Source organism: Bufo bufo, chromosome 3, assembly GCF_905171765.1.
Source record: "Bufo bufo chromosome 3, aBufBuf1.1, whole genome shotgun sequence".
NCBI classification, from domain to species: Eukaryota; Metazoa; Chordata; class Amphibia; order Anura; family Bufonidae; genus Bufo; species Bufo bufo.
The window spans coordinates 570,430,832-570,455,643 of record NC_053391.1 but is presented as its reverse complement, the minus strand read 5'-3'; the positions used below and the strand labels follow the sequence as shown (position 1 = coordinate 570,455,643).

Genomic DNA, 24,812 nt, shown 5'->3' with positions numbered 1-24,812 from the left:
CTCCTCTTTGGGAAATCTCACGACTGCCTGCGCCTGTGCGATGTAGAAGCTCCTGAGGGCAATAGCCTTAAATTTGTCACTGGGCTCAGGGCATGCCCAGTGACACGGCGGCAAAGAGTTCGGGTGTGGGCAGTTACTTAGGCTGGAAGAGGCGTGCTTGGGCTCTAAAGGAAGCGGGCTGGGCACTGTACGGGGGAGTTACTAGGCTCCAGATTAGGATAATAACTCCCCTCTGGGCACCTTGGACACTCATTTGCATAACATAAAAAGTGGATTTTATCGCTAATGAAACCATGAAACAAAAAATGAAGACTACAGCAAGAAATAAGGAATTTTATTGTACATGGCAGTAGTAACACCTTAATATGTTCAAACCAGGTGACAGATTCCCTTTAAAGAAGTAAATTAATTGTTATATGAAGCAAGTATTTTTGTGCAAGCACATATATATAATTAACACATCAATCTTAATTCAAGGGACCTCTAATAATGAAGCGAATGAAGCTGAGCCTGAATCCAGGTACTCAACAAAATGCAGGATGAAGTAAGTATCTGCTCAGTTATATATTGGCCATAGATGTTACGCTAAAAGGCCCATTTAAAGAGGACACACCACCTCTCCTCACATGTTTGTTTTAGCAACTAATTGCATCCCCCTTGTGATAACGATTCTGGAACCTCTATGACTCTGTGAAAAAAATATTTTCACACTAGTGTTTTTGCTGGATCCGGCAGGGTTCAGCAAAAACGCTTCCTTTACTGATAATACAACCATCTGCATCCGTTATGAACGGATCTGGTTGTATTATCTTTAAATATACCCAAGACGGATCCGTCATGAACTCCATTGAAAGTCAATTGGGGACGGATCCGTTTTCTATTGTGTCAGAGAAAACTGATCCATCCCCATTGACTTGCATTGTGGGCCATGACGGATCCGTTTTGCTCCGCATCCCAGGATAGAAAGCAAACCGCAGCATGCGGAACGGAATGCATTTTGGGGCACTCCGTTCTGTTCAGTTACGTTTTGTCCCTATTAAGAATGAATGGGGACAAAACGAAAGCATTTTTTTCCGGTATTGAGACCCTATGACGGATCTCAATACCGGAAAATATTAATGCTAGTGTGAAAGTAACCTAAGCCATTCCTTTATTATTCCTCCTGGAAGTCATGAATGAATTGCTAGCAGTCTGCATGACCCCTAAGCATAGAAGGAGCAGAGATTAAAATGAATAAACTACAGATTTTACTGAATCTTGTACAATAAAACTATTTATCAGTCTACTCAGTTCCTCCTGCTCTATAAAATGCTGTCTTTTACTACGTTTTCATGGTGACAGGTTTATTTTAAGTCATTTTTTTGTTTTTTGTTTAATTTTCTATTATTAAATGTTCAGTTTTACTTTCTTCATTCATGTCCTCTACCTATCCTGACTGAATTTGATTGACATATATATTTTCAACCACTGTACCGAATTATGTAATATCTTACAGTCATTATACTCTCTGAGAAAAGAAGATAATGAATACAGTGTAGTAAACGAATGCAATATTTAAAAAAATTGCATCATAAATTTACATGTGCTAAATGATATGTAAATCTAAACTATTACTAATTTGCTAAGAATGTCCTGTGCCTTGATCACATATACTGTGTTTTTTTTTTTTTGTGTCAACAGGTTCAGACGCTCAGTTTAGAAAGTACAGAAGAAGAGGTCCTATCAGCATAAACATTATTGGTCCAATGCCAAACACGCTGGATTTCTTATTTTATATCACCGAATTAAAGCCCCAACTATGTTGCAATATACTGTAGCTTCACCTCCCCTCTGCGTGGCTGAGTCCCATCTTGCTAATTCATTTAAACATCACGTATCAAAGGAAAAGAGACACATATGGACATAACTGTAGTAGATATACCATTTACATCTGCATACACTTTGGTCCATGTGTTTGCCACATCATGTATGTAGTTTGACACTTGCCACAACTTTTCTGATCTCTGTGAGTAGCATTTGAATATTGACAACTTATTTTTGGTGAACAATGAGGCATTAATAATGCTGTATTTCTGTACATTTTAATTTTTTTTTTGCTAGATTGTCAGTCATATGATTGACTACGGATGAAAGTTCAAAGGGGTTTTCTGGGAGTAAAATCTTGAAGACCTAGTCTCAGGAGAAATTATCAATATCAGATCAGTGGGGGTCCGACTCCCAGCACCCGGCCAATCAGCTGTTTGTAGAGGCCACATCGCTCCGGTGAGCACTTTGGCCATTTCCTAAGCCAGTTTATCGGTAACATGGTCTGTGTGCAGCTAAGTCCCATTCAAGTGAATGGGCCCAAGCTGCAATACCAAGCATAACCACTATATAATGTATGGTGCTGTTCTTGGTACCCTGTGAGGAGGCCGTAGCACTTGTGCAAGCACTACGGTGCTTTCAAACAGCTAAGCTGCGGGGCTGTGGGAGTTGGACCATCACAAATCTGATATCATTGACCTATCCTGATAATAGGTCATCAATATTGTACTACTGGAAAACCATTTTAACCTTTGATGAAGCTGGGTGCCTTGCAAATGAGTAATGCAAACGTTAAAGAAGCACGAGGGTTTGGAGAGTAAAAGATAAAGAAAGACTTCTTGAGCTAAACATTCCCCCTAATTATCACCACCCATAATACTGTCTACCACACTATTAGCCATACTTAGCAGATATAATGTAGCTTCAACAGAAAATAATCACGGTCAAAAATAATAACAATATTTTTACATATGATCTCCTGTGTTGCGTCTTTTCTATGAATGTAATATGGACTTTGTTAAAAAAAAGGAAAGTAGATCCTATACATACATAATTTAAAGGGTTCATCCAGAGTGGAGGCTCGCCAGCCATGAGTGGCTACAGGTCTGGCAGATCTGGCATGTTACAGCAATGGGTGTGGAAACTCTGTGTTAACCCAAAAATTTGGCTTTGGGCTAATCGTAAGGGTGTTAACCTGGAAGTCACCTGATATTCACTCTTTAACCTCTGAACAGGAATCTGGACTTCGTTGTAGTGGAACCACTAGGTTGCTACCTAGTGGTGTGGTCTCTCTGTGGCTTACAGCTGACCAATTGGGGTCAGAGACACCGTTGCGAGGCACTGAGGGGGTCAGGCAAAACTGAATAGGCTGGTCAGAGCAGGAAGAGTATGAGCTTAACGGTGAATGATCTGAAGTCAGGCCAGGCAGCGACAGGTCCATAAGGAAGTCAGGCATGGGTCAAAACATGCAGTGGAAGGTCAGAATCAAGTAAACAGGCAAAAGTTGGTACACGGACAGAAAAACTGATACAGCACACTTTCGCAAGATTGCAACATAAATACCCCAGGGTTGCCAGCTATTAGCTGATGAAGATGAGGGTGCGTTCGCTGGCCCTGTAGGAGCCAGCAGGAGTGAGCATGACCTATGGGCAGAGGAGGTGAGATACAGAGATCTCACATTTTGCCATCATTTTTGATGGCACTAATGGCGTATCATCTTCTTAACTTTGTTGTGAACCCAGAATGGCAGCCCTGGAAAATCCCCAGTATCTTGCTCGGTAAACAGAACCTACGCCGTGAAACATGTCTCTGCAAAGCCTTTAGTTGATCATGTGAATAAATAGGTGCTAAGTGTTTTCTTCCTTTGCTTTTGCACTCGCAGATTGACATAGCAGTACTAGTCCATTTAGGTACATCCCCAATCTCTTATATCCATGTTCAATAAGAAGGGCAAGAAATCTGCAACAGTAGGCTGAAGTCCATTCAATCTACAGAATGACATCCCCAGACTCGTGCCACATGGAACCTACTATATATAGGTTATAATAGGCCTACAGATGCTGATACATGTGTACTTTTCCAGAGGAACACCTCAAAGGGTTAATTTAATGTTACTGTGTTAAATGTTATGATTTACCGTTAAAGCACTTATTTCTTTGTTTACTGTGTATACCTAATGGCAATGTATGGGCAATAAATAGTTAACACTGGCAAACCTGGTTAGGTGATGGACTTTGCAGGGCCTGCCACTGGTTAGTGAGTGTTAGCTTTAAGAAGCTACAGGCAAGATGTGGGTATGAAAGCTTCTGAAAGTAGGCCCAAAGAGAAGCGTCATCCAGGAGACACCACTCTTGAGACTGAATAGCTGCTAGAAAGCCATTTAATTGAGAGATGACCTCTGAGGGAAAGAGAACAGACACCCAAAGAAGGTCTTCTACAACCACCAAGGTCATGCACTGGATTCAGAAAGTAAGGCATTACCTACTGGCATTAAAGACTTTCCTGCTGTGGAAAAGGTTAATTGCCACTGGTACCTGCCACACTTTGAGAAGGAATGGCTATTCTGATCTAAGATCTACCCCTTCAGTCCTGGTAATCTCAGAAGAAGTTAACAAGTACAGACTAGTAAGCCTGTGGTTATTTTAACACTACAACGTGTTTGGAGAATGACTAAGTGGCTACTACCATCATCATTGCAGCTACCCATACACAGCTTTTAGGATAAGAACTACACTGTGATATACTTTGGACTTGTGCCTTTGCTGCCATATGTACTACTACACCCATCATCAATTCAGTGAATATAAACTTTTTTATTGCAACCAACGGTTGGTTATTGTCTACACCTTCTAACTGCCCATACATCTGCCCTTCTGCCTTGCATCTCACCAGCTATCCACCATTAAGATCACCCCAACTACCGCCAGGCAGAAACCCCAGAAAATCAGGGCGTGCCCCAAGGGAAGAAAGGGTGCACACTCCATTCATTGTGCACACCCCGGTTAGCACCATAGGAAATAATGCCACCATGAACTGTGAATACTACTACCACCATTATAGACATTACCACCTTTCCACCCTCCCCTCAGGGGCACTGCACATGTTCACAATTGTACCTACTTATTCAACACTAACATGCTGGTTCAGCACTCCTCTACCTCTCAGCATGCTTACCTGCAATGAAAGCAACATGGCAACGCACATACTGTAGAGTCAGTCTGGGACACAGCCATCATAGCCCTCTTCTCCATTGTGGTATTTTCTCCCAACTGCCCAGCCAGGTTCTTCATGTTACAGCCTAACTACCTTATTCAGCAGCCAGATGCTCCAGATCTGCAACTGCCATGAATAGGCCAAGCTAAAAGAGAAGTCAAACAGCACACACACCGCAGCAATGCCAAATTCAATTCTCTTTATCATCTCCCACTGGACTCTTCCAGACCTAACAAGTCACTCTGCTTAGCATTCTCACAAGACTATGTTCCAGCTACATCACCCAGCCTTCACTCCATACCGCCAGCACAGCAAGAAGACCACAGCAGCGAGGGCTGCAGCAGTAGGCACTGCACAAGAAAAAAACAAAAAAAAATTTCCCAAAAGGAGCTATACATTAAGCGACACATATATAACTCCGCTACACAACCTACAAAGATACACGAGTCTCCATGTAAAGAACTGTATCAACACCATATACATATCAAAAAATATATTTTATTAGTACATCACTTCATAATATCTATTCACATGATTGACAATACACAACATTTAAAATTTTAAAACAAAAATGACTGATGGTACACGACTGTTGACAGGATAATAAAGTGCTAGTGCAAATTTATCATGGTCAGTACATAAGCTACTCAGTGCAAAATATATAGCTAGCTCAGAAAATGCAGTGAGATTTTTGATATCTGCAGCCAAGTTTAGTACCTAACAGATACGCAAGCTACATACATCCATAGTAAAAAAAAAATAGATCACACCAGTGAACAATTAATAAATAACAAGACTAAATGCATAGATACCATATAATAGAATAACCACAAGGACTGTATAAATGGCAAACAGAAATTTACCAAGCTAAGTACACAGATAATGTGTGAGTCACAACACTAAATAAAATTCCTGACTAACATGTAAGTAAGTCATAATCATAAGCACTGTACTGACCCAAGAAGAGATTCCCACCACAGAAACGCACCACCAGTCCACACACTGCTCAAGAAAAACTCCACAGCAGTGAAGCACAGAAGAAATACATTGCAACCAGCAGAAGATCAGGGAGGAAACTAGTGCAGGACACTGAAAGCACCAGGGGACTGAAGTCCGAGGTGACATGGGAGAAGGGGGGTGATCCAATCCAGATGAAAGAGAAGAATACGGTAATAAACAACGTGAAGTAATCCATGTGATAAAAATGAAATAATGGGAGCCTGACCACGCTTCATGACAAATGTGTAACTGATGTTCTCCTGCTGCTGAAAGCTGTAAACCTAGCTTAACTCTGGTCGCCTTGCACTATGGGAAAATTGGGCAACAGTGACAAAGCTAAAGACCATACAGATACCCCCTTCCTCTAAAACAACAACAGGAGATGGAAAGGTTTCTGAGAAAGCAGCAAGTGGAGTCCCCAGGGTGGAGTTTCAAGATGGAGCCAAATGCATACCTCAGCTTCACTAGGAGGACTAAGATGAAGAGAGTGTTGTGGAGAGCCACATTGCTGTAGGCTCCCTGTCCATCTCTAGAGGATTTTTTTTTTAAAAAAGGCTCTCGCTAAGGCTTTGGCTCTTATTGCCATGGAACTGACAGACATCAAAGACGATACATATATTAAATATAGGGAATAAAATTAAATCGGTACAGTTTACAGAAGTTATGAAGGAAAGGCTTTCAGTCCACAACTGAGGACCAGGAAAATAGAAGGGCAGAAGCTGGGTTTAAGGTAGCCCCCAACACTATGCTGGGTTCCCCAGACACCGTCAAGGTGTCACCACGTGTTGCTGCTCTCTGGAGAGGATGGTAAGGCATGGTGCAACCCAATGGGAAATAAGTCCAGGAAGGCAGGGTTTGCAGTAAACTTTACTGGAGGAACTCAAGTGAAAAACAATACAGGCAATGCACTGAGCTGGATTTTCCACTGTCTTCCCTGACAGAAGAAGTTTCTGTGCAGAGGAAAGTCCTGAGCTAGCTGTCCCTGTAGCTGAAGGCCTGGCCAATGGGCTGGTTAACCCAGGGACTGTGGCTCAGTCATGTGACTGGTTCCCTGGTCAAAGGGCTTGTGAGCCAGGGTCTGTGACAGTGTATCCCTGTATCAGCATCTTCTTCTGGTCACTCATGCAGTCTGGCAAAATCTTTCCTAAACATCGGTCGCTTTCTGCAGACAACTAGGGGCTTTGACTGCTCTACTTTTAAAAAAATTCTAACTGATCCAGAACTTTCTACTGGGAGGGGTGAAACTGGAAGAAGCACAGCCTAGCAGAAACATGTTGCAGTTCACAGCTGACATAGACTTTCCTCAATACAAGTCAATGGGAATGAGTAAGCAGTTTCTAGATTTAAACAACCATCTGACAGACAGTCAAAAGTTCACTGTCTGTTATTCTCTCCAAAACTCAGCTCGTCATAGTCCCTTATGACAAAAATAGAAAACCACAAGTTTCTCAGTGTACAGACTAGAAAGTCACAAAGTCTCTCAGTATTAGCAGGTAGTGTATTAACCCTTTCTACAGTGTAGTGAAAATACAATGTAATAACAGTGAAAATCAACAGGATATATTACCATAAACATAAAATGCAGTTCAACAATGTAAAACAACAGCATAAATCACAGTGAAAGTTAACCCTTCAAAGTGCAATAAAGTAGGGGTTGATGGCTTTGCATAACAACAATAAGGGCAAATGTCCACAAAAGTTCAGACTCCAAAGCACCCTTACTCCAGGGCATTACAGAAGAAAGTCCGGATTAGAGGCGTGCCCAAGTCCTACCTTGAGATTCTATCCCATCATGAAGTGACAGATTTTTGCAGAACTTCTTGGGCCTGATTGACCTGCAAAAACCACCTTCAAACAAGGTCCTAGAGATCTGTGGCCCAAGCCAGTGCAGGGAGAGCTGCGTAGGAACATTATATGTGGACTATTGAGCTATGTCGACATAGCAGCCATCATGTGAGCAGCTTGGAAACTAACACAATTTTCTGTTAAGGGTTCTCCTTCACAGCTATTGCAATAGTTATCACTTTGCAACCTTCTAAAATGCAGGAAGCACCAAGCACCAAGCACATCTCATATAGGGACTTTTCCCATTTGAGCTTACCATGACCTTCCCTGGCAAGGTGGAGGACTTAAAGCTGGTTTGAGAGCACTTACAAATAGAAATTCCATCGTGGCTACACTTAGCGGAGGATGATAGTTTGATAATTGTTCTGTATGTTATATTGCATAATTGACCAGACCATTATTTTTACATGCATATATTACAAATTCCAGTGTTCTTCCAATTAGAATTACCTCTTGTCTCCTATTCCTTCCCATCCCACCCCCCACTCATTGACATACGCCAGTGGTGCTTAAACTATACATTTTATTTTAGGGATGCTTGGAACCTTTCAAGTTCATTTTTACTGTTCAATGAACTAGTGTCTGCTCATGTTCAGATGCTCACGACTACCGTATGTTTCCCCCAAGACTAGTCCACTAACATCCATAGTTATATTTAATATGAACAGCTGTAATTCCTTAGCAAAATGCCAGCACATCTTCCTACTGATGAAAAAGGTTGACATTTGCTGTTGTAAGAAACCCATTTTTGTAAAACGCATATTACTGTCCTCACACATTCACTGTACAACAATTCTCCCTGACATGACTCTGCATCCACAGAGATCAGTATAGGCCTCCACAAACACACTATTTTTGAATACAAAGACTGTGGTAGACCCAGAGGGATGGCACTTGGTACTTGAAGACTCAGTGGGGAATGAGACCATAACCATATCTTATTTATATGCACTTAATAAACGCAAAGCTTCATGGTTGAGGGAAAGGCTGAACAAACTTAATGTCTTCCATAGTTGAGTGTTATAGTAGTGGACTGTGACCCCCGCTGCTTGACTAACCAGTCCCACGTTTCTGTACTCTGGCAGGACAGATCAATTTCCTGCTCTTCTCGATGGGCCTGGCCACCAGGGTTGCTCTGTTCCCCCACACAGGCTGCAGCCTTCTTACTGGCAAGGCCTTTCCTCCTCTGCATGTAGGACAGGCATGCATGCTCCCTCTGGCTCTTAAGGGGCCAACCTGTGTGTACCCTTATCTGCTCCAGCCTATGGATAACTGCCTTTCAGGGTTGTCAACCAGGATTTTTTTTCTGAACAACTTAAACAAAAACCACGGACAAACAACATTTTTTATGGACAAATTGGAAAACCATAATTAATTATAAAGATTTTAAATTATACATGTTGTGAGACAGTGACAGATCTCACACAGGTTAGAGGCAAGGAAGGGGTGGATAGTTCGGTCCACACCCCTATTCCACCACAGGTGACACCAGCTGGAGGTACTCAGGCTGGCATAAAGCACCTCCCAGGGTGTCAGTAAGGGGGGAGTGTGTTACCTGTGGACAGAGGCCTGGAGGCTCTAGGAGTGTGGTCTCAGCCGGGCAAGGCTGAGGGGCCACGAGGCTGGGTGGTAGCCTGGAGTTGGGGGATACAACAACACCTAGGAGGGTCGCAGGGCCATAGTCAGGCAGACTACTGAGCCTTAATACCCCACAAGCGATATTGGACTTGAGACAGTGGGTGTACTGTGCTCTGTACAGCCAGGAGGCTGTGGGACACTGGCTGGGAAAGCCGCATCGGCTCCCAGGGTGTGAACTGTATCTAATAGCTGAGTCAGGGACGTTAATGTATTACTTAGAGCCTGGACGGGCGAGTGTTTATTGTTTTGTTGTTCTGCTTTTGCTGGTGTGCCACAATAAATGCACTGTTTGGACCTTAAACCTGGTGTCCTGAAGCCGTATCTGTGAGGATGATCCCCTGAAAGAAAGTTACCCCTCACAATTGGTGGATGATGCGTGCACAGGGAACCAGCAAGGGCCGTGTCTGTGCAAAAGGGCATGACAACAGGTTGCTAAGGGCACTAGCAAGCATTGTCCGTGCGGAGTGCTGCGGAAATTGCTGTATGGTGATGTAAAGTGTTGCTAGGGGCAATGTGAAAGTAAGAAAGACTGACCTGTGGAAAAAATTTTGGTCAAAATGGCGACCTGGGTGAAAGATGGTCCGGTCTGGCGGAAAGTGCTAATACTGAAGTTGATGTCATCTGTGAGAAGTGGCACGGTTTGTCAGAAAACCAAGGCGACAGAGGAAGTAATGGAGCAGCTGGTGCGGGAAACTAATTCCTTGTTGAGGAAGTCAAGTGCTGCACTTGGAGAGGGTGCGCTGAGTCGGACTAAGAGTGGAGTGTCGGAGGAAAGGATGTGTGCCGTTGCAAAGGGCAACCGTCGGGAAGACAAAGAGATGGAGAGCGGTGCGGCTCTAAGGAGTGCCTGTGTTTCCTGCGATTGTGCACAAAATCCTAAAGGGGACTCCAGGCCTTGTCGTTTCCAGTGGCAACGGCTGCATTAAGGAGTCTGCTGGTGAGCATGGTACCGGGAACCAAGAGAAGGCTGGTGATCTCGGTGGAGATGTCCTCGTCTCCCGAGACTGCAGGGTACGTGGCGTCAGGCGGTAAGAACGTTCCTGTGGTTGTTTGTCTGGCAAACCCAGTAACAGGGAGCCGGCAGCAGTTGCTACCTGCTGGGCCGGTAGGTGTAAAGACACCGGGATTTGAGACTGCTGTCAAACTGTGCATACATGAGGTGAACTGGGGCTACGGTTTCCTTTTGGCATGGGGACTGTGGGGAGGTGGAGACCCTTCTGCAGAAAGTGACGAGGCTCCTGCAGAATTGGTACCGACCCCGTTAAGTGATGTGACCGTTGAAAACAGTGGAACCCCTAGGGTACAAAGTAAAAGTGCCCAGTCGTCTGCAGTGCATAATGAAAGTATGATGTCATGTGAAATAGGTAGTGATGTTACTGACCTGCCTTTTTTATTGCAGGAGGTAGTCAGGGGAATAGCGCCCCCTGGGGAAAAATTATAAAAGTTGCAGAAGTGTGGATAAGTGTTGGGAGCACAGAGTTGATGGAACCCACTATGATGAACGCGCAGGAAAGTGTGGCAGTGCTGGAGGGTGTACCACACGTACCAGAGGTGGATATGCAGTTTCCACAGGTTTCTATGTTTAATAAGGAAATGTCCCAGATGGGGATTGACTCATCGGTGCCCCTAGAGGTCAGGATTAATAATGACCTGTGTAGTATGCATGAAATATGTGCTGTGACTGATAGCAACTCAGAGCGTGAGGCTGCCACATCAAAATCTGGTGAAACGAAGGTGGTTGCTAGTGGCAAACAGACGTCGGTGGAATCTGACGGGATGAGTGGCAAGTCTGTGAGCTTGGTGTTTGTGATAAGTGTTGAGCGCAAATATTCGTATTACAAATTTTTATCGCGAATATCGGCACTTCGAGAATTCGCGAATATTTAGAATATAGTGCTATATATTTGTAATGACGAATATTCTTTTTTTTTTAAACACAGTACACATCAGGTGATCATCTCTCCCTTCTTCTAGCTTGTGAACCAATGAGAAGGCTTTGTCACAGCTTAGCAACATCCCTTGCAACCAATAGAAAAGTTGCCTACCCCTTACTATATAAGAACTTCCCCAGCAGCTATTTTCTAAAGTTTATTGCAGTTATGAAAGAGACAGCAGTGTCATTGCTGTGCTATGTGCTTTGTTGTATTACATTAGACAGTTAACTTACGGTATATATTTAGTTCAGATAGTTAGGTGGAGATAGTCAGTGTAGGTTAGATTGATCTATAGTTTAGCTGATAGGTTCCCCTGCAGGGTGTTAGGCAGTGTAATAGGTTCTGCTGTCCATACATACATGCTACAGACATAGTGCTGTGATGTCACAAGTTGCACGTATTGCGAAAAATATGCGCATCGTTAATTGCCAAAAATTCGCAAGCGCAAATATATTGGAGCACTCTATCTGAATATAAAGCTATTCTAATGTTCTGCCGTGCCAACCATTTTCTCCAGTCTCAGGAAACTTATACCAGCTTGAAAAATGTAGCATAAGTGACCCATGCCGGTATTTCGCGCGCATTACATGAATATTACATTGCCAATTTTCGCAATCAAGAATATAATCTCGAATTCGCGAATATATATGACGAATATTCTATAAAATATTAGTGAAATATCACGAATTTGAATATTGCCCCTGCCGCTCATCACTATTGATAAACTAGGCTCTGCTGGCGTGGGTCTGGTAGAACAAAGGGAAGGTTATAGGCCAGGGGGATGCCCTCTCACCAGCCTCCCGTGGTTATGCATGTGTTCACCCTCACGGGCTTGAACAAAGAGGGGGGGGTATGTGAGACAGTGACAGATCTCACACAGGTTAGAGGCAAGGAAGGGGTGGATAGTGCGGTCCACACCCCTATTCCACCACAGGTGAGACCAGCTGGAGGTACTCAGGCTGGCTTAAAGCACCTCCCAGGGTGTCAGTAAGGGGGGAGTGTGTTACCTGTGGACAGAAGTCTGGAGGCTCTAGGAGTATGGTCTCAGTCGGGCAAGGCTGAGGTACCACGGGGCTGGGTGGTAGCCTGGAGTTGGGGGACGCAGCGATGCCTTGGAGGGTCGCAGGGCCATAGTCAGGCGGACTACTGAGCCTTAATCCCCACAAGCGATATTGGACTTGAGACAGTGGGTGTACTGTGCTCTGTACAGCCAGGAGGCTGTGGGACAATGGCTGGGAAAGCCGCATCGGTTCCCAGGGTGTGAACTGTACCCAATAGGTGAGTCAGGAACGTTAATGTATTAGCTAGAGTCTGGACGGGCGAGTGTTTATTGTTTTGTTGTTCTGCTTTTGCTGGTGTGCCACAATAAACTTTGTGTCCTGAAGCCGTATCTGTGAGGATGATCCCCTGAAAGAAAGCTACTGCTCGCAATGTCTATAGCTATATATATCGAAAACACCTCATTACCAGCATTTACGGTGAGCTTTAAAATGATGATAATTACCACCAAAATAATTTGGTCAAGTACCACCAGCTTTTGTGGACTTTCCAGAAATTTCTGGACGGACGGCAACCCTGTTACCTTTGGGTACTTAAGGCACCTTCCCTTAGGGAGGTTGCCTGAGCAATACGTTCCTAGCTTGCTAGAATCCTGCAAATGTATGCTGTTTCTGTTGTCTGCCCGTGTGCTTAATTTCTGCCTTTTTCTGGTTTGTGAACCTTCACAGCCTGCCGTGGCCTTGGATCTTTTACCATGTGGAATGTACTCTGCCTGTCCTGACCTCGGGTTGCCCCTGACTATGATTTTGCCTGACCCCTCAGTGCTCTGCACCGCTGTCTCTTGACCCCATGGGTCAGCCGTCAGTCATACAGAGACTTCTCCATGTGGTTTACCTGCAGTGAAGTCCAGATCCCTGTACAGGGGTTAAGGGGTGAAAACCAGAGGACTGCCAGGATGGCTTTCAGGGTCCCTCAGGTGACTGGTGTCAAGAAATCAAGGAGACTGGCTGAGCATGGAGGAATCTAACAGCCTCCTGGATTTCTCTTGATTCAGTGTTGATAGGGTTAATGACCACTATCCTTTTCTCAGCTGTTGATCAGTGGTCATCACTTCTACTCTTTATAGTCTGACCCCACCCTTCTGACTATGCAGTAGATAGCTTCATTTGAGTTTGGCTGAGCTAGTGTGAGTTCGTCTCTGGTGTTCCTGCTCGTCCGTCTCTACAGAAGCTAAGTGTCGCGTTTGTTTGTGTTTGTTATTTTTCCTGTTGTTTGTATCTGGACCTGAGACAGAGACTTCCATTCGTCTATCTGGGGAGGAATGGGTTGTCTCTGGTCCTAACCTTTTTCCAGGGCCTTATAGGGAAATAAGGGCCTAGGTATCCTGCATATGAATATTCCTACCTTCAGGGTCTATTCATATTGATAGGTAGTTAGGGCCCGGAATAGGGTTGGTTAGGACGGAGGTGACCTGTTTCTTCCATAGTTTCCAGGCCCAGTGACTGTTCCCCTTCCCTCCTGTGTTCAGTATGGAGTTTCCCCCCCCCCCACACTAAACGTGACAATGGCGCCCTTAGGAGTAGCTTAAAGTCAAATCTGTTGGTTGACACAGTGGTTCCATATCTACTGCCATAACACTGACAATAAAGATTACACCATTTTCTCGAATGCAGACAGGTTCTACCAGCGTATATATTTATATATTAGTGATGGGTATCTTTCTTAGATTGCTAATTCGGCCATTGGAAATATAATTCTGAACAAGACCCTGTTTATTTTTATTTTTCCCTTAGACATTCTCCCAAGAGAACAGACATGGAAGCTTACACGTGTTCTCCGGGAATGAAGAAAATGAAAATACTTAAATATTAATTTATTATAAATATATTCCAAAATATCTTCCATTAGTTATAATGGGTTTTTTGTCTAGGGAACAATCATTAGGAGAAATAAAATGGCTGCCGTCTAGGGATGAGCGAACCCGAACTGTATAGTTCGGGTTCGTACCGAATTTTGGGGTGTCCGTGACACGGACCCGAACCCGAACATTTTCGTAAAAGTCCGGGTTCGGGTTCAGTGTTCGGCGCTTTCTTGGCGCTTTTTGAAAGGCTGCAAAGCAGCCAATCAACAGGCGTCATACTACTTGCCCCAAGAGGCCGTCACAGCCATGCCTACTATTGGCATGGCTGTGATTGGCCAGTGCAGCATGTGACCCAGCCTCTATATAAGCTTGGGTCACGTAGCGCTGCACGTCACTCTGCTGTTACAAGTGTAGGGAGAGGTTGCAGCTGCGACGTTAGGGCGAGATTAGGCAGTGATTAACTCCTCCAAAAGACTTCTTTAAGTGATCGATCTACAGCTGTGGATCATTGAACTGCTGCTATTCAATTGCTCACTGTTTTTAGGCTGCCCAGAGCGTTTTTCATTAATTTTTTTCTGGGTTGATCGGCGGCCATTTTGTGTCTTGTGGTGCGCTAGCACAAGCTACCACCAAGTACATTTAACCATCAATAGTGTGGTTATTTTTTGGCTATATCCTACATCAGGGTCAAGCTGAGCCTGTCACCAAGTGCATTTAACCATCAATAGTGTGGTTATTTTTTGGCCATATACTACATCAGGGGCAAGCTGAGCCTGTCACAAAGTGCATTTAACCATCAATAGTGTGGTTGTTTTTTGGCCATATACTACATCAGGGGCAAGCTGAGCCTGTCACGAGTGCATTTAACCATCAATAGTGTGGTTATTTTTTGGCTATATCCTACATCAGGGTCAAGCTGTCATCAAGTGCATTTAACCATCAATAGTGTGGTTATTTTTTGGCCATATACTACATCAGGGGCACGGGAGTACGTTGTTTTTTTTTTTTGGGGGGGGGGGGGGGGGCAACTGGTATATCACACCAGTAGAAATTATATGTTCCAATAGCATTTGGCACTCTGTATAGCTGCGGTATCGCAGCAGAACCGCAAACAACTGCTGCACAATACAAATGCACTATAATATACCGTACTTTCTATGTTAGAAAGTATATTATAAGTATATTACACCCCTCAGTATGTCACACCTATCCATAGCACACCTATACCAGTCCTTAAAAGAACTTTTGTGGCCCTATTAGCTAGCGTTTGGTGTCCCTAACAATCTGTCCTTGCTCCACACAGCAACCTCTCCCTACACTGGCAAAAGACTGAATGTAAAATGGCAGCCAGATCAGGTTTATTTATAAGGTAGGGGGTATGTCCATGTGCTGAAACATCTCAATTGGCTGTCCTGTACCACCTGATGGATGTGTCGTGGGTCAAAGTTCTTCACAATGTAAAAGAATATGGCGGACATCACCATATGTTTGCCCGTTCGGCGAATGAGAGAAGTTCGCCGCAAAACAACCGCCGGGTGAACTGCAAGCCCATCTCTAGTTACAAAGGAACATATTGGTGCTCACTCCCTCTTCACTACTTACAAATTCTGCCTTTAAGTGAATAAAAATAAATCTATCACTGGCACTTAATCATTAAAATAACCCATATTACTTTACTTTGGTTGGAAATACAGATTTCAGAAATAATTTGACTGGAAGGAACAAGTTGGGTTGTTGCTAAAGCGGTGAAGGTTGTAAAGGTTACCAGCCCTGGAGGAGCAGTCTGTGTGCTATTAATTCCATTTTTAACTCTTTGAGCTCAGGAGTGAGTGGTGCTTAGCGCAGAACAAGGAGCCTTTGGTATAGACTAGTCAGTTTGGTCCTGAAGTGTAGCAAACCTTGGTATTCTTAATACTAACAGTGGATATATAGGAGCCTTAGAAGTAAGGGCCTTGGGTAGTAGAGGTCAATGTTCTGATCAGATAAAGGGGCTCTTGAGGTCAGGGAATGACAAGAGAAGCCCAGTGTGGATCCCAAGAGGGGTAGGAATCATAACAGAAGATCTATGGAGTTAACAGAGAACTGAGACTTTGCCATTGAAACTTTAAGTTTGTATTCAGTAACATTAAGCAAAAAAGTTCGGTCCAGGCACATTAGACTGCACAAATACTGGAAAGGATGGGAAAGTAGGAAAAGGGTATTTGAGATCAGGGACAGAGTAGTATGTAGTATGTATGGTTATACACTGCCTGTCCAAAATAAAGTCGCCACCAAAAAAAAAGCCTTTAGCTTTGATTACGGCATGCATTCGCTGTGGCATTGTTTCGATAAGCTTCTGCAATGTCACAAGATTTATTTTCATTCAGTGTTGCATTAATTTTTCACCAAGATCTTGCATTTATGATGGTAGAGTCTGACTGCTGCGCAAAGCCTTCTCCAGCACATCTCAAAGATTCTCAATGGGGTTAAGGTCTGGGCTCTGTGGTGGCCAATCTATGTGTGAAAATGATGTCTCATGCTCCCTGAACCACTCTTTCAAAATTTGAGCCCGATGAATCCTGGCATTGTCATCTTGGAATATGCCCGTGCCATCAGGGAAGAAAAAAATCCATTGATGGAATAACCTGATCATTCAGTATGTTCAGGTAGTCAGCTGACCTCATTCTTGGAGCACATACTGTTGCTGAACCTAGACCTGACCAACTGCAGCAACCCCAGATCATAGCACTGCCCCCACAGGCTTGTACAGTGGGCACTAGGCATGATGGGTGCATCACTTCATCTGCCTCTCTTCTTACCCTGATACGCCCATCACTCTGGAATAGGGTAAATCTTGACCACATGACCTTCTTCCATTGCTCCAGATTCCAATCTTTATGCTCCCTAGCAAATTGTAGCCTTTTTTTCTGGTTTGCCTCACTGATTAGTGGTTTTCTTACGGCTACAAAGCTGTTCAGTCCCAATCCCTTGAGTTCTCTTTGCATTGTGCATGTGGAAATGCTCTTACTTTCACTATTAAACATAGCCCTGAGTTCTACTGTTGTTTTTGTTCGATTTGATTATACCAAACGTTTAAGTGATCGCTGATCATGATCATTCAGGTTTTTTTTTTCCCGCCACATTTCTTCCTCGAATATGATGGGCCCCCACTATCCTTCCAGTTTTTATTAATGCGTTGGACAGTTCTTAACCCAATTTTAGTAGTTTCTGCAATCTCCTTAGATGTTTTCTCTGCTTGATGCATGCCAATGATTTGACCCTTCTCAAACAGACTAACATCTTTTCCACGACCACGAGATGCGTCTTTCGACATGGTTGTTTAAGAAATGAGAAGCAACTCATTGCACCAGTTGGGGTTAAATGACGTCTTGCCAGCTGAAAGATAACCGCCCATGCAGTAATTATCCAATAGAAGGCTCATAACTATTTGCTTAGTTAAATCCAGGTGGTGACTTTTTTTTTGGACAGGCAGTGTAGCTAAGTATGTGATGTTAAGAGTTGGTGTTTGTATCAGGTTAGATGGACGATGTGAAGGGAATAGTATTTTTTCTAGGGAACACTACAACCAATTTTCACAAGACAGGTATCATTTAAACCTGCAATATACCTGGTTCAATAGGGTTTATCCTGCTGACAGTTACTTTTTAACCTCTTCAAGACACATGACGTACCGGTACGGCATGTTGTCCTGGTACTTAAGGACACATGACGTACCGGTACGTCATGTATAGTTCCGATCACCGCCGCCCGGCGGGCGGTGATCGGAACCTGGTGCCTGCTCAAATCATTGAGAAGGCACCTTGGCTAAATGCGCAGGGGGGTCCCGTGACCCCTCCGTGTTGGGGATCGCCGCAAACCGCAGGTCAATTCAGACCTGAGGTTTGCGGCTTTTACTTGCAGTTGCGGCGATGATCAGAGATGCCATCGGGTCCCCATGCGGCTGTAGGGGGGACACGATGGCATGGAAGACAGCGCAATGCCGAAGGAAGGCATCGCACTGCCTTCCGGTGACGAGCCTGTGAGATCCAGCCCCCTGGATCTCACAGGCCAGAAGCTGTATGAGTAATACTCACTGTATTGCTCATATAGCCAATGCATTCCAATACAGAAGTATTGGAATGCATTGTAAAGGGATTAGACCCCCAAAAGTTGAAGTCCAAAAGTGGGACAAAAAATAAAGTGAAAAAAAAGTTGAAAAAATAAAGTTATCCCCCCAAAAAATGTAACGTTTCAAGTAAAAATAAACAAAAACGTCATTTTCCCCAAATAAAGTAAAAAAAAATTGGTAAAAAATAGGGGGGGGGGGGAGGATACATATTAGGTATCGCCGCGTCCGTATCGACTGGCTCTATAAACATATCACATGACCTAACCCCTCAGATGAACACCGTAAAAAATTAAAAATAAAAACTGCTAAATAAACCATTTTTTTGTCACCTTACATCACAAAAAGTACAACAGCAAGCGATCAAAAAGGCGTTTGCCCACCAAAATAGTACCAATCTAACCATCACCTCATCCCGCAAAAAATGAGCCCCTACCTGAGACAATCGCCTAAAAAATAAAAAACATATAAGGTGTTTCTGTAAACTACAGAATCCGGGCAATAAATATTGAGTTTTGTTTGGCTGTTAACCCTTGCTTTGTTACTGGAAAAAATTGATTAAAATGGAAAATTTGCCCAAAAATTTATATTCTGAAATTTCATCTCTATTTTCCATAAATTCTTGTGGAACACCTAAAGAGTTAACGACGTTTGTAAAATCAGTTTTGAATACCTTGAGGGGTGTAGTTTCTAGAATGGGGTCATTTTTGGGTGGTTTCTATTATGTAAGCCTCGCAAAGTGACTTCAGACCTGAAGTGGTCCCTAAAAATTGGGTTTTTGAAAATTTCTGAAAAATTTCAAGATTTGCTTCTAAACTTCTAAGCCTTGTAACATCCCCAAAAAATTAAATATCATTCCCAAAATGATCCAAACATGAAGTAGAAATATGGTGAATGTAAAGTAATAACTATTTTTGGAGGTATTACTATGTATTATAGAAGTAGAGAAATTGAAACTTGGAAATTTGCAATTTTTTACAAATTTTTGGTAAATTTTGCATTTTTTTATAAATAAAAATTATTTTTTTTTACCTCATTTTACCAGTGTCATGAAGAACAAGCGTTTTAAAGTTATCACCACTTGGCCTGGATAAGTCAAAGCGTTTTAAAGTTATCACCACTTAAAGTGACACTGGTCAGATTTACAAAAAATGGCCTGGTCCTTAAGGTGAAATAAGGCTGTGTCCTAAAGGGGTTAAGGGAAAATCTATTACCACTTGGGAACTTCATATTGCGAGCAGTCATACCACATACCAACAGCTCCTTCTGTTTTCCAATTCCTAATAGGGACCATCAGATCCATTGGCCAGAGAGGATAACATAATTATTATGCGGAAAGGATTTTATTACTTGTTAAATGTGATTCAAGATGGAGGACAAGTGATGTAGAAGGACAGACATGGGAACTGGAGTATTTGTCTGTACAGGGCCCAAAAGCTTCTTATGTTAGCTCTGTTGCCAAGGTATTCTTGTTGGAACAGTAAAATCTTGTCGTTAAAAGCTCTGAGTAAGGGTACTTTCACACTAGTGGCAGGACGGATCCGACAGGCTGTTCACCCTGTCTGATCCGTCCTGCCGCTATTTCGCCGTGCCGCCGTGCCACCGTGCCGCCGGACTGCCGCTCCGTCCCCATTGACTATAATGGGCGCGGAGCTCCGGCGCAGTACGGCAGTGCACGGCGAGAGGCCGCCGGACTAAAAAGTCGGACATGCAGTACTTTTAGTCCGGCGGCCTCTCGCCCTCATCCCCATTATAGTCAATGGGGACGGAGCGTCAGTCCGGCGGCACGGCAAAATAGCCTGTCGGATCCGTCCTGCCGCTAGTGTGAAAGTACCCTTACATGCACTGTACTTATACATTTAAGTGCTTTGTCTTGTTGATGTTAGGCAATCGTACTGAATGGTAACTTAACGTAAGATAAGATGCCTTTATTGTCACTGTACAATACAATGTAATACAATGTACAATACAATGAAATGTTGTTTGGAGCAATCCTAGATGCCATGGACAGAGGAACAAGAACTGACATTTAAACTAAATCATTACACTAGAAAAAAAACAAAACATTGCACTAGAAAGCATTACTATTCACAGTTCACAGCATATATATAGCAAGAGCAAAGTAGGAAGTGCTTATGAGTATATATATATGTAAGAGGCAGCCCTGAATCAAACAGCAGCATTTCCAGCACTTATATCTATGCAGACTGTCATGTTTCCCTCCGGCCACCAGAGGCCACTGTGACTAAACAGGAACCTGAGCTGTGCTGGCCAGAGGCTAAGAAAGGGTTAAGAAGTTTTTCCCAGGCTGTTCCAGAAGTTGCTGAGATAACAGAGAGAGGTGGACTGCTGAGAGATAACAGCAAAAGACTGTAGCAGCAGAAGGCTATATTAGCTGAGAGATAACAGCAAAAGACTGTAGCAGCAGGAGGCTATATTAGCAGAGATTTTCCTGACAGCTGTAGAGCTGCACACAGAGGACTTCACTGTGTGTTCCAGAAGAAGTGGGACCGTGTAGAGACACGCCTGATCCTTCCTGCCAGAGGTGGAGAGCTGCATCTGTTGTGACCAGAGAGAGAAAGACAGCCAAGCAAGCGACCGGACCTGGATCCAGACTGCATATTATTGGATCCAAGAGAATCTGCAGAACTGTGAGTGGCACCGGTGCTTTCCTGTGATAGGTTATAGAGTCAAGGACTTAGTCAGTGCGCTGTAGAAGCGTCCCCTGGGTAGCAGGGCTAGATAGAGAATAAGTGTTGAGAGTAGCCTGCAAGCTGACTGTTTGCTGTTTAGCTTATTCTGTGTCTATGCAAAATCTCATTACCACTGTTGTTTATTTATGTTCACCTGTTCATACCATTCGTGTCATTGACCCATTGTGCCTCTGGTGCGGTGGTACTGTATTGTTACTCAGCTTTTCTGGCAGTTTCATTATGCTCCTTAATAAAGCCGGCTTTTGCTTCAGTCTCCTTGTCCGCTGTACTGTACTTGAATCCTGCTTTGCGGTCTCTCCCTCCTCTGACCGCTACAAGTGGCGCTGCGAGCAGGGTACAGTCACAGAGATGGAGGCGGCTGAAGGCAATGTGCATAATGCTAATGTAAGCACCTCAAGCAATGGTGAAACCCCTGCAAGGGCCCTCCCTATTGGCACGTTGTTTAACTTGCTACCTAAATTTGATGGCCAGAACATGTCACTGTCGGACTGGGTGTCAAGATTACAGAGCGCTGCTAGGATTTACAATGTCAGCCCAGAACTACAAGTAGAAATCGCTTTGGCCGCTCTAGAGGGTGAAGCCCGACAAAATGTCCTACTACAACCGGAAGCCACGCGCAATACATTGAAAGAGATGCGATTCCTGGAAGAAATATACGGGTAAACAGCCAGCGCAGGGCACCTCAGGGCGAAATTCTTTTACTGAATTCAGCGGGAAGACTAAGGTATCTCGCAGTATGCAATGGCGCTACAGGAAGTGTTGGCCGAGGTTCAGAAAAAAGAGGCGGACGGAGTAACCGCCATGGGAACTGCAGATCGGATCCTGCGGGAACAATTCATTCTGGGACTCTACAGCACTCCCCTGAAACGGGCCCTCCAGGAACGAGTTAGGGTGGCATCTACACTAGCCTTTAGACAAATATTAGCAGAGGCCGTGGCACGGAGCAAAGAAGAAAGTTATGTGTCCGGAGTGATACGGACCCAGACTGTCACCTCCCCCGGGGTTTCAAAGAGCTAAGAGGTCCTAGTCAGAGTAGTACAAGACTTACAGAGCTCTCTGAGTGCTATGCACGAAAAGTTGACACACCTGGAAAAACGGATGGAGTCGCACTATACCCCTGAAACTGCCTACCCGGCCCGACAACAAAGTTATCATGCGCCCCCATGCGTTCCTATATCAGAATATCCTCAATTTACCTCCTCACCAAGCTCCTCAATATCCTCCAAGGAGGCCTGTCAATCAAGTCCTAAGGGCACCCCCCATACGCAAACAAGGAGAAGGCCGTCAAGGGGCACAGTATTGGCGGTGTGGAAATTATGGACATTATACCAGAGAGTGTCGGAGTGATGTGGCCAGACTCCCAGAGCCACCGTTAAACTTCCTGCCCCCGCAGTAGTGGGGCGTACTGCGGGGGAGGTGGAGAGCCAAGATACCCAGTATGGCTCCGAACACCTGGTCGCAGGGTGTCCCACCATTCGAGCTGAATTTGAAGGCATTCCGGTCGACTGCTTAGTGGATACCGGGTCACAAGTAATGACTATGCCTGAGTCACTTTTCTACCGTTACTTCCAAGCACTGGCCAAGCCAGAGCGAGAGACGCTGGTCCGGGTTACAGCGGCCAATCAACAACAGATCCCTGTCACAGGAGTCGTGTGGATGAATGTACGGCTATGTGGGCAAGAAGTGGGACGGAAAGGTATCCTGCTGGTCCCTGAGACGTTCAAAGAAGATGTGCCTGTGATAATGGGCATGAACATTCTGCGAGAATTAGATCAGATAATGTTCACGAAACGGGGGCCAGGCTATTGGAAGCAAGCCACTCCACACAAACCTACTCAGAAAGCGTTTCAACGGCTGATCCGATTCTGTGGGACACAGAAAAGTGTCCCAGCACACCAGTCTGTGGGAACGATCCGAGCACCAGGAAAGGCTACCCTCACCATCCCCCCTGGACGGGAGACCGTGTTGACGTTACCCGTGGGAACCTTCCGCAATCTTGAAGGTATGGAGGTGTTCATTGAACCGACGGCCCTAGGAGATTTGGGTCAGGATGTCCTGGTGGCCCGAACACTGGGCGTGGTCCAGAATGGACGAGTACCCATAAGAGCTGTGAATATGGGAAATCTAGAAGTCTCCTTGACGCCAGGAGTGGAACTGGCTCGTGTGTACCTACACCGGGGAGAAGTATTGAGTCGGAGAGAAGTGACTCTAGCTCCAGTAGGTGATGCTGTTTGGACCCTGGCAGTTACTGCCAGTGTAGAAGAGATGCCGACCCCAGAATGGAATGGGAGAACCATCTTGGATCAAATGGAAATAGATGTGAAGGCTGTCAGTTCAGAGCAACGGCAAGCAGTTGAAAGCATGCTGTGGGAGAATCAGGCTGCATTCGCCCGTCACGCCGATGACTTTGGCTGCACAGATGCTATCACACATGAGATACCGACGGGGAACACTCCTCCAATTCGGGAAAGATATCTGCAGATTCCGCCCAAGTTGTACCAGGAAGTGAAAACGTTGTTGAAACAGATGATAGATACCGGAGTGGTGCGGGGTAGCCAGAGCCCTTGGGCGGCCCCAGTGGTCCTTGTTAAGAAGAAGGATGGCACTATTCGGTTTTGTGTGGATTACCGGCGGTTGAATGCATGCACCGCGCGAGACTCATATCCTCTGCCACGTATCGAGGACTCTCTGACTGCTCTAGGACGAGCCAAATACTTCTCTACCTTGGACCTGGCAAGCGGGTACTGGCAAGTACCAGTGGCCGAGCAAGACAAGGCAAAGACGGCATTCATACTCCCCATGGGACTATTCGAATTCAACAGGATGCCATTTGGGCTGACAAATGCCCCGGGGACCTTCCAGCGGCTGATGGAGAGATGCCTGGGAGACCTGAATTTTGAAGCCACTCTGATATACCTGGACGATATCATCATATACTCTGCTACTTTTCAAGAACACCTGAATCGGCTAGGGCAAGTACTCGAGCGACTGCGATCCCATGGCCTGAAGGTAAAGCCAAAGAAGTGTCATCTCTTCAAGAGGGAGATCGAGTACTTGGGCCATAGGGTGTCCCAAGAAGGAGTGTTGCCGTCCCAAGACAAAGTGGCTGCAATATGACAATAGCTAGTGCCCAGAACGCTGTGGGAGTTGAAGGCCTTCCTTGGACTGACCGGGTACTACCGGCGGTTCATCAAAGACTATGCCAAGATAGCGGGCCCTCTGAATGAGTTGTTGAGAGGAACGGCTGGGCAACCCAAGGGCCAAAATATTACCTGGTGGCAGAAGCAGGAAGAGGCCTTCCAGGCCCTGAAAGAAGCTCTGACATCGGCCCCCATATTGGCTTATGCCGACTTTGATAAACCGTTTCTCTTATCTACTGATGGCAGTCTCTACGGACTCGGGGCAGTCCTGTCGCAGGTACAAGATGGACATGAGAGGGTGATCGCCTATGCCAGTAGATCCTTGCGAGAGACAGAGCAAAACCCCCACAACTACAGTTCCTTCCGGCTAGAACTCCTTGCCCTGGTGTGGGCCATGACGGAGAAGTTTGCGGGATATTTGACAGGAGCTAAGATCTTTGTATGGACTGATAACAATCCCCTGGCCCATCTGGACACTGCCAAGTTGGGAGCCCTGGAGCAACGCTGGGCAGCTCGCCTTGCAAAGTATGACTTCTCAATTCGCTACCGTTCCGCTACGGA

At 44.8% G+C, this 24,812-nt stretch overlaps 1 protein-coding gene across 1 annotated transcript in view; it reads left to right on the top strand.

The window, feature by feature from the left end:
* TAC3 (tachykinin precursor 3) overlaps nucleotides 1–548 on the top strand; it is a 76,333-nt gene extending 75,785 nt beyond the window's left edge. Inside the window, exon 5 of the mRNA XM_040422379.1 lies at nucleotides 478–548. Within this exon, the coding sequence (XP_040278313.1) occupies nucleotides 478–548 (71 nt within the window). The remainder of the gene's footprint in view (nucleotides 1–477) is intronic.
* Nucleotides 549–24,812: the final 24,264 nt, after the last annotated feature.